The 11,211-nt window shown below is 36.0% G+C and overlaps 1 protein-coding gene across 1 annotated transcript; it reads right to left on the bottom strand.

Moving 5' to 3' along the window:
* Positions 1–568: 568 nt before the first annotated feature.
* On the bottom strand, positions 569–6,681 carry LOC146135623 (membrane-bound acylglycerophosphatidylinositol O-acyltransferase MBOAT7-like). Its single transcript, XM_083396091.1, has 7 exons — positions 6,473–6,681; positions 5,419–5,551; positions 4,998–5,154; positions 4,670–4,745; positions 3,814–3,972; positions 2,204–2,392; positions 569–776 (listed from the first exon to the last, which is right to left on the bottom strand). Exons 1-7 carry the CDS (start codon positions 6,679–6,681, stop codon positions 569–571), a joined length of 1,131 nt encoding a protein of 376 aa, XP_083252217.1.
* Positions 6,682–11,211: the final 4,530 nt, after the last annotated feature.

Here is an 11,211-nt window from a genome sequence, read left to right as displayed (position 1 = left end):
ATGTTATATTCTTTCCTTATGCGCTAAACTTGTTGTTTTGTTTACGACTAGCCGTTCGTGTTACGTCATAATGCCCCAAAAGTGGCGTGATGTTTACTGCGTTAAAGCAGGTTATTCTACATTAAACGATTTCGGCGGTCCGCGAAACGAACAGATTAAGCGGCGAACGGACTGAAAACCACTCCTTTTGACCGATTAAGAAACGAGAGAACTTAATTCATTCCAGCACCAAAACAAGAGAGAATGAATTAACGAAACAGATTGGAATCCGGCTTAAACGTGCATATAAACGGGCTTAATGACTTGAGTCATTACAACACTGATTTTAGCTTTGTGAATTGACCCGCAAAACAATACGTGGTTTGTTAACTGGGGCCACAACGTTTAGGCAGCAACGAAGCACGACGAGTATGAATGTTTCAGAAACTTACTTACAGCTGTGATTAAGCTATTTAAGGAATTGGTGTGTGGATGTCTTAAAGTTAATCGAAAAGTAAAAGATATGAATCATAAAAACATTTGGAAATGGGAAGTTTTTTTAACTGCCAAAAATACATAACGCTAGTCATCAGAAGGCTTTCTGTTTCACGTCTGGTCCGTGATTCTTCGTGAGCGTGATCGAGACGAACTTGCACATGACCGTGAAAGCGACTGGAAAAAGAAAAGCGGCGAAGTAGGTTTGCATGTACATGTTGGCTATCATCTGATAGTCCATCATGCTAAATGATACCGCGCTGCATCCAATAACAAGCTCTTTGACAAACAGCCAATACACCCTAAAAAAAAAATTATGCACGATTGTGATCGGTATAACTTTGGTTTTATGAAGTGCAACCGTTCCTATGGCAATTTGGCAAAATTGAGGACAACTTTCAGTTTTTTTAAGTTTATTAGAAAAGCTAAGTAAAATATAAGCCTACGAAGTGGAATTTTCCGTAGCAGGTGATTTTAGTACACCGTAAGCTATGGGAGACTAACCGAATCTGCCGACCAATGATGCAAGCAATGCAGGCTAGAAAAACAACTAGCCTACAGTGAGGTTCGAACTCACGACTTCCGTTCATACCGGGACCGTCCCTCTACCAACATAGCTAAACAGGCCCAGAGAAGAGCGAGTCGAGAACCAACCGTACGCCAATGCTTGCCACTTTCTGTTAGTTCAAGTAACTTCATATTCTAGTTATTTTAATTTATTATTTACCTACTTACGCCAAAAATATTTTCTTTCTCCAAAACCCTTTGATGTGTTGGCGCTCGAAACGCATGCAATAATCGTCCATGTATATGAAGAAGGAAAATATGCCTATTACTATGAAGTGCGCGAAGTTCGGCCCGTGCCACAAGTAATTCACCAAAAATACTGGCGTGGTCCTGGAAAGTAAAATCGATTAGAACAGCCGAGGTTTTTTTAACAGAAACTAAACGCGACAAATTGGAAGTTTCGGCGCGTTAGTTAAAGTTTAGTCCGGAACTAAAACGAAGTGATTAAAGTTATGATTAAACTTAAAAAAATTAGGCCGTGTAGCGTTTTCGATAAACCTGCGAACGAAAATGCAAAGTCAAACTTAATATGATTTACACCCTCGACTGATTTAGTGTTATGTCTTAACGTTGCAGTGGTTCTGTGTTTCCTATATTTGCGCCTATTTTGTCCAATTTTAATTAGTACAAAACGTTTGGTCGAAGCTAGGGTAGGGTTGCCATACGTCAGGGTTTTCCCTAAAATTTTGGGGAATTTAGTGTTTAAATCTGCGTCAGGGAGAAATGACAAAATCTACTTATATAACCGAGATTTAATCGTACTGTGTAAATTATATTGCCAATACATTCACATTATCGAAATCAATATTTGATTATAACTAAATTTGTTTAAATTTTTGCACTGTTCAATAAATTGCACAAATATTTACAGAGGGCAACTCGCGAGTGCAATACTGTTCATTGTTAAGTCACTTTTTTTTAAGGTCCCTGATCTGCAGTTGGCCAATGCAGCCGCGGTAAATTTGTCAGGGATTTCGCGTTTTAAAATATAGCACACCTAATAGGGGCGTCATATTAAACCTAGAATTACAGATTTGGAAATTGCATTATTGGAGATATCTCACGAAAGAAACAATCTCGCGCACAACTGAAACCTTAGCTAAAGTAAAGATAGCGCAAAGGAACATTTTTTTTCGAATCACCAGCAGTTTCGCCGCTTTACCTCATCAATTTTGATTTGCTTTTTCGCAGTAAGTCGCTGCGATAGACGAACTGCACCAACCACCATTGTATGCTGCGGTTCCAGTGCGCCAACGAATATCCCATAGAGGAACCAAAAATGACCACTGGCAAATCGTTATTCCGGATAGTTTCAAAGTCGAACTCTTGCTCGACAGGTAAAGTTTTATTCCTGCAAATCCAACATAAACGTTGATTAAAACCAAATGTATCAAGCACACGCGTGCGACCCGTCAGACTATTTTGTGCGAGCTGGACACACTTCAAGTTTTTAAATAACGAATAACATTTATTTTTAGAGCCGTGTTTCAATATTGTTAGGCAAATAGCAAATCTTTAGCGAAATTTTACATGTAATTTATCCTAACTTTCTGAAGCTGGATAGGCCCGGTATATAAACGGCCAACTGAACATCACTATAAGCGTAGCTATAATGTAGATTGTTAAGCCATAAAGCAGAGACCGGGAACCTATGGCTCTTTTCAGGATGCCATATCTTTTGATAATGTAATCTTGCTCGCAAATAAATCTAAGCAATTATTATTTTTTTTATCATGGCTTGAATTTTTTGAAACTCCGCGCGGCCATGACCCCTTTTAAACTGTGCTTTTTTTAAACAAGGATAATAACAAAACTTTCCGCGTTTCGCGCGAATCCTGTTTGTCTTTTCGTGGCTGTTAGCCGATTTAATGAAATCGTTTTGCATATAAAAGGTCCTGTTTGTACCACGAAGCTCCGTATTCATAGTTTTGCAAACTTATAGGCAAAGTATTTTTTGCGCTTGTACTCTAGGGCAGTGGTCGGCAACCTTTTTCTAGTCGCGGGCCTAAACCAAACTCAAAAAGGTATCTGCGGGCCGCACAAAAAATGAACTAAGATTTGTGTTATTAAAATATTAGAACAACTGTGAATCAGGCGGGTTTCGAATTTTTGCACGTGAAGACGTGTTTAATTAAATTTAAGAAGGCAGTAAAGTGTTGGCGCAAAGGGCGAAAAAAAAGCGTTTGTTTGATCTAAAATTCGAGTCCACACAGTCGTCATCCATACTACCAATGAAAATAAAAGTATATTTGACTCATTTAGCCTAAGACCTAGCTGACTTCGTAAAGGTTTGTCGAAATTGTAATATAGGTATGACATTTAATCACAACTTAGTGTTATAACATTACCCGTTGCAGGGGCGGATCTAGGATGTTTATTGAGGGGAGAAATACATTTTTAAAGATGACGTCAAAATTACATAATTTTTTGCGTAATAAAACATAACAAACCTGGCGTACGAGGTCGAACTTATGCGCAATACGCAACTGAATGTTATAACAAATAAAATATTTATATTTAAGTATAGGCTAGTCAAATAGGCAAAACATGTAGTTTTAGGGAGGGCTATGACCTCTGTCCCATTAAACCACCTCCTATGTCGGTGAGCCTAAGTGTGTGAACACTTGCTTAACGACGTTCTATCGCAGTGTGAAATGTGAATGTCATAAATACAGAAATGTAATTGATTAAAAACTAAAATAAGTTAATTACAAAAGGATTTTTGAACAAGCAGACCAAAAGTATTGCCGCCTGTCCTTATGTGGGACTTACCTAGACTGTGCCGCCAAGTTTGGACCTTGGCCGACCTTAGACTGACACTCGCTCGGGTACATTCCTAAACCCACCAAAATCATGGATATCTCAGCAACGTACCATACAACAAAGTACTTCAACCGGAAAGCTATGCCCAAAGGATACACGTGCAGAAATCTGCAAGTAAATTGAGGAACGTAAATGAGTTTACTTTAAAAATGTATTATCTTAAATTGTTTTGTACAATCCCCATAATTTACCAAATTCAAACAAATAATATTTTGTGTACATGCTATGGCAGTGGTTCACATCCTTTTTGAGCTTAAGACACTCTACTAGGCCTATAACATCACGTATAGTTCGAGCCAAATAGGTTAATATGCCTTTAGCTTAATTTTTTTATAATGTTACAACAAACCGAATCGACGAACACACACCAACTGTGAAACGAAGAAAAGAACATTTTTAATTTCTTGCATTTTAATCGTACACCAAAATTTGTGTCAAAAATCGGAATCTAACGAATTTGAATTATCACTTGGCACCCTTGGGCGTTAGAAAAGGCAATATTCACAAGGCATAAGGCATTAACGTCAATATTGATAGTAACTTAAAACAAACCACTCTTTGCTATACAGTAGTTAAAAATAGACAATCCCAGTAAATGTACCATATTTAATGCCGGTTAATCGACGAACAAAATTACTGCAATTTCCACTACGTAGCCTACACCAACTCCAAAATGCAGAGAAATCTTTCTTACCTGATATAAAATGGATTCGAATTGTACCCATAGGTTGCATAGTAGTTTAAGTCGAACAAACCTATTATAACAACGTAAACCACAAAGATTCCGCCAGTTTGTAGTATGTACCGGCCAAGGGCATGCTTGACAGATCTATATGGAGTTCGTAGCATATCATCGTAGGTTCGAAACTTAAAAAGTGGACCTGAAAAGACGGAAAACAATCTATTAATGTTGTAGTTTTACAACGATACTTCATTCAACATACCAGGATATTAGGAAGCCAAAAGTGTGAACAAATAATACAATACATTTTTAGGCCTATATTATAAAATGCAGAAAAAAACATCGAAATACGCCTACATGCAGCAAAGTGTAAAAGGGCGTGTCAGATAAATATGGCAGATAATAACAAGTAAGACATTTTTAGAAAGGTTTAAAAACTGGAAAAACAAACCTGTGAACAGGCCCAATATGCAAGTCATATAGCAACATATCTCCACAACGGTCGGCTCCTTGTCCAGTGTAAGTACTCCAAAATGATGTTTCTCGGGAAACCTTTTCACGCCTGCGCAAGTTCTCATGTCGCAGATTTCGTAAGACACGATGACGATCTAATTAATACGTGATGTTACGCGAATAGCATGCGGTTATGGATCAAGGGCTGCGGTCCACTTTTAAGTCGCCAAAGTTTAACTGAAAATGCATAACGGACTTTCATCAACATTTCATTGCGTACAGACTCACCAATAGTGGCCAGAATGAATTTAATGGTTGGAAGCGTGTAGATAGACGATCAAAATTAGGTATAGCAACATTTGTTAACCAAAACCGCCTGGTATTGGTTTTATGTTTGATTTTGATGCACTTTCACATACCTTCATTGAAGCCAAAAACAATAGAGCATCAGCAATGCTTATTTCGCTGTAACGAAGTCCAAAATAAGCTGAGGCATTGAAGAACGTTTGGAACGTTAGTGCAAACATGAACATCACACGCGGACTTTTCGTCCTATATAAAGAAAACAATAACAACATCTTAAATCAAGGGTTCCAAACCGGGGTGGCGTGGCAAAAATTGATAAGCCTCTTATAACTTTTGTGTACGATTAGGGGACAAAATATCAAATTATGTTTTCCTACATTGTGTAGACTTGATGCGTGTTCTTCCAGTTCTGTTTATTGCGCAAGTATAGTAAATTATTTAATGAAACTTCTCGTAGGGTCTATTTATTATCGCCATCTATTTATTATCTCTGAGAAGTGCCGCTACCCATAAAATTACGATTTGTAAAAAGCTAGGATACATTAGAATTTTTAGATTGAAAGTTTTGTATTGAAAGTGTAACACGTCTCCAACTTCACTCTCAAACTTTTACCAAATTAAACGAACCGCTTGATGTTCTTAAGGTTACCTAATAATAACATTATGTTTGAATGTAATTTTGTGACGTCTTCCAAGAAGAACTTTCCATGCCCCTGGCCCGCCCCGAAACAAATACCTTACCAGACTCGTCCATTTTTGTGACTTAACTATACTCTTTACGTTTTTAATCACACGGCTTTATTTAACGAAATTAAACGCAATGGGCATATTAAACACAAAAAAACTTAAATCGAAAAAAAACAAAAACTGGTGGACACCATGCAGACACAACCATCACAATGAATGCAATTTATAGTGTTGAAACAAAGAATTTTTGTGTTCGTTCGTGGGCTAAATTTAAATAAAACTTCATAAAATAAATAATTTTGGAGCAAATATGTAGCCACAGTTCTTGGGAAATGTGTATAATTTACGCATATTCGCTCGTGTTACGTAGTCTCAGCACTATTATATATATATATATATATATATTATTAAAATTATATCGGGGGCCATAACGTCAAAAACAATTAGGTAAAATGACTAGCAGTTTAAAAAATAACTTACAGCAGAAATTGACTTTTAATGATGGCGCATCCACAGACCAAGAGAACTACGAAGTAGATTGAATCCATGCCGCAAACCAAGACGATCGTGATAACACCGGTGGCCGAAAGCACCAAGTTCAAGTTCCGTTTGATTTCAAAGAACCGGCACACAAAGCCGACAAGCAGGACGCAAGCAAGGTTGACGACATGGAGATCTTCCTTCAGCATCTTTGCATTTAACCGGTTACGAAACTTCTGCTATTTTTAAACAAAACAAAAAGGAAAACTGGACGGCGTTTTTTGGTGATGTTTTATTTATATGATAAATATACTTAGCTGCACAACTAAGTTTACCGACAGCTGCAATTACTCTATCTTGCTTTTCAGAGCTCGTTATCTGCATATTGCCGCTGAACCCAACTACGTAGTTCTAATATTAGCGAACTTATTAAAAAATGTAAATGCAGAATTATTTCCAACACCAAAGCAATCATAAAACAGCGCTGCTTGTCGCTAAACCTTTGTAGTCTGTACTACTTTAGCAATTATTCTCTGACCTGATAAAGCACGATTGTGCGAAAGTTTTTCTACAGTGCCATTTGTTTTCAGTTTTTGAATAAGAGAAGTACGGCAATCAACCAATTATGACGTTTTAAAAACACCTTGTTAGTTGAGCGGGTGTTTTGCTAATTCTAGTTATTACTAAACAATTTTCGTTATTTGGTTGCAAGCTTAATCACAAATACCTCTGTAACAGAGAAAAGTATGCTCTGTTGGTGATATGGCTACATTTTACTGTTGGTAGCAAATTACGGCTTTTTTCTCTATTGTCGATAATTTCCGTTTCCTTGTGAAACTGGATACAATTACTACGTCATGTGAAGCGGTATTCTGTCACCTTTCGCGAAAACATCATTGCAAGACGCGATTGAAAGAGCGATTGTGGCGACAGGAAACATCATTATAAATTTTAAACGTAGCTTCTATTACAGTGTGTTTGTGTTTAATGTTGAAGAAAGGGAGTGGTCCTTACCAGCAACAGCATCTGCACAAAATACATCAAAGATTTTTTAAAGTTGCTTTCTAACTTTTGCCTAAAATATTAAACCCAATAGGCCCAGAGCATAATTCACTATTGTCATTTTCCCTATCGATTTAAACTTGGAACTTTTTATTTAATTTGAAGGCGCACTATATCATTTATCGAAAAAAAAAATAAATGAAACAAACAAATAAATTTGTTGGGTCTAACTAATGATTGCCGAAGTGCCAACAAAAGCATCTATAATAACTTTATGTAGCAGGTAAATTCTCTTTGTTTCTTTAAGCTAATAGCACTGTGATATATTTAATTGACGACGACGTGTCTCTATAGTCTCATTCTACAATGTCTCCCTTAATTCAAGCACAGGTTTGGGTGAGTACTGGGTTAAAAAAATAAATTGTTCCAATGGAAAACTAAAAAACACAATAAAACACCTGCTCCCCCCGCCATGAAACCATTTTCCACACCAGTCCGCAGCAGAATAAAGAAGACAAAGACAAGCGAGACCCACTAAATAAAATTAGAAAGTAAATAAAGTTTTCTTTATATTTGGGGGCCTCGCCTAACTCGGATTTATCTATTTACTACAGTTGATGCACCGAATGTTTAAGACACGCAGGCTAATTAATAGACGCTTCAATTTTTTGACAACAGTGATTCAATGAGTTAACAACTTTAGCTTTACTAAAAAGTAAAAAAAAACTTTTACTGCGAAAAAATTTTCAATAAAATAAAGCTGCTCTGAGAGTTGACATATATAATAATGGTATTGCAAAATAGGCTAACTGCATGCTCAAATAATTTACCTAATTTGTTCTTGGAATCCTTTTAAAACAACTTTTATTATTCAACCAAATATTCTTAGTAATATTACTGGCTGAAATTTACAAACGAAATAATAGAACTAATGGTGACAATGTAGAGTTTACTTACCAGTAAAACCACGATTTTGTTGAGAGAAAGGTAGAACATAAGACAGCGGGCTTGAAATAATCTGAACTTTGAGCTATAGGTTACGATGGTAATTGCAATCACGATTTCTCGTTGAACTGTAGCAGTTGTCTGCACGCTTGAAAATATCATTCAGTCGTTTGTTGCAACAATCAAACATGTTTCCCTGACGATCTTTGGAAACTTTTTTGGCTTGTGTGTTTAACAGCAGGGATGCCAGTGCTACGTTTTTCACCTAGATTTAGTTTTTTTGGAGGTCATCTAGATTTCTAGTTTTTTTTTTCTTTGAAATAAACCAGATGTTTTGCAATAGCTATTTATCTAGAATATTAAACAATAAATACCGCTTTAAAGAACATGAATGACAGCATTTTAAATATCTTTTCAAGTTAAAATTGTATTTCCGGTAGTAAAAAGCTTGTACTAAACCTTATAGCTCTGTATTCGACAGTTAAATTTTTTAAATTAGTTATGTTGTTAATTTGGGAATAAATTCAATTATTTTCTAAAGACATTTATTTCCTTTGGCGACACTTTTTGCCAGCTAGTAGTATATTAGACATGTTTTTCGTCAGTTGTTTAACTATTTTTCCTATGTTTATCTGTCATAGTTTTTAATTAAAGATACTCACTTACTATTTCTTACTAGCCAAAATGAGTTTTGCAAGACAACGGAAAACGTTTAGCGATTTAAAGGTTCTAGGCTAGTGGATGAAAGTTATATTTAAACAATGGGCAAGAATAAGAGGCCCTGTACTTAAAGTAGTTATGTGAGGTTTACGAAGTTAATTAATGTATATATAAAGGAAGTGATGCCAAATAAATGGTGCAAGTACTTCATAGTTTACATTAGGAAGATGAAAAGCGAGAAATAATTTAAAATAAAACAACAAGCATGTATTCTAGGTTTTTTTCTGCAAAGGTCTATGTTTTTTATTTATAGTCTAGTTTTATCATAAACTTTCGCTGGCAACCCTGTTTAAGAGCAAGTAAAGGACTTTTGAACTCATTGCACGGTTAGCTTATTAGTTTATTCCATCACAGAAGGTCGCATACTAAAGGGGAGGCGAGAAGACCAGGCACAAGAAAAAGGCGTACTTAATATAGCCTAATACAACATGAATGTGGTTTTGAAGAGCTACAGGATAACTACAACTTGACTTAAATGCACTTGAGCATCTGTTTTGAGATGACATCGCTTGGCTTTAGACTTTTGTGTAAAATATGATGGCTTGACTTTAACTTAACTTCGACTAATTTTATAGGCAAGATACGAAATTAGGTGATTTACTTTAATATGTTTTGGGATAATATATGGGGTTATTATTCAACTTTTACGCGTAGTAGTTTGGTTGCTATATTTTTTTGTTCGTGTATCACGGGGTTGGCCTGACTTGCTATGGCAAAGAATTGAACTTAGACGTGGACTTAATTTATGTAAGAAAAAACTTAGATTTGTCTTGTTATTCGTTCAAAATGCCAATTAAATTTGGCAAACTCATCCGATTATGAACATCAATTCAATTAAAAACTAACACAAACGCAATATATAGTAATCAAATTATTTAACTTGTGAGGCATGCGTGTTTAATTGCAAGTCTCATTGAACTAATTTGCCTCGGCAATCAACCTCGCTATTGCTTCAATAAGTATTGCTGTTGTCTGATTACAAATCCACAAAGTTTGTGTTGGCTGGTGTTGAGCTGGCCAGCCAGAAGCCGGCAAGCAACACAACCACTCACTGTATTGGCTAGACAAGACTGGATTGGTTCAACAGCAGAACAACTTGTAAATTGATCCTGATTACTGGACATTTTATTTTTGTAAGCAATCCTTTTTATACACAAAACTTAGAAGAGAAATTTTCTGTGCGAGAAAAAGATTATGACGCAGCAATGACACGGCAATTGTTACATTATCTAATAGTAATTTCGTCACACGGGTGTTGGCTTATCGCCTTTCTCTCTCAACTTATCTCCTACAAGGAAGTTAGAATCTGTCCATATTAGTACACGAAAAGCGGCTTCTAACTGTAAACACAATTTCAATCATTGTTTTGAGATGCGGCTAATGTGCCAATTCTCAAAGCGGCGATTTTTAAGGTCACACATTTTAGTACAATATAAGGAAGGATATGCGTCACGATATAACATTTATCATGTGTGAAACAGCCGAATGCTTTGTTCTCAGAATGACAGCGAGGGTTTGGTAAAAGGCGTAAAAAAAAATGACAAATCATAAAATATTTGATAAATATACAACAGGATGTTTTTGGTAAGGATGCGTTATGACAATTTTGATAATTAGACAAGAAATAATAAAGGGGCGCATGTTTTTGTTATTCGTTAATTACTTAAAACGATTAATTAAACATCTAAAAATGGCCACTGCCACCACACTTGCAACATAGAGATAAATTTTAATAAAAAACATTTAATGTAGGCTAATCCCAAAATATTTGACAAAAAAATGTCAATTCATTTGAAAACAATGACTTAAATACACTCAAAACAATGACTTGAGTCATTACAAGTTTGTTGACTGGGGCCACAACGTTTAGGCAGCAACGGAGCATGGCGAGAACAAACTGTGCAATGTGTATTCAAGGATTTGGTGTGCGGATGTCTTAAAGTTGACGGAAAAATAAATGCTAGTCACTTTACAATTACAGGATTTGTGCAAAATTGTATTGTGATACAAGTTAATGTTCCTGAAATGTCGACGACACAATTAAACGAGAATCGCGAAAGCCATGGAGAAGT

Source organism: Ascidiella aspersa, chromosome 8 (genome assembly GCF_963924565.1).
Source record: "Ascidiella aspersa chromosome 8, kaAscAspe10.2, whole genome shotgun sequence".
Lineage (NCBI taxonomy): Eukaryota > Metazoa > Chordata > Ascidiacea > Phlebobranchia > Ascidiidae > Ascidiella > Ascidiella aspersa.
The sequence above is the reverse complement of the archived record's forward strand: the minus strand, read 5'-3'. Positions and strand labels throughout refer to the sequence as shown.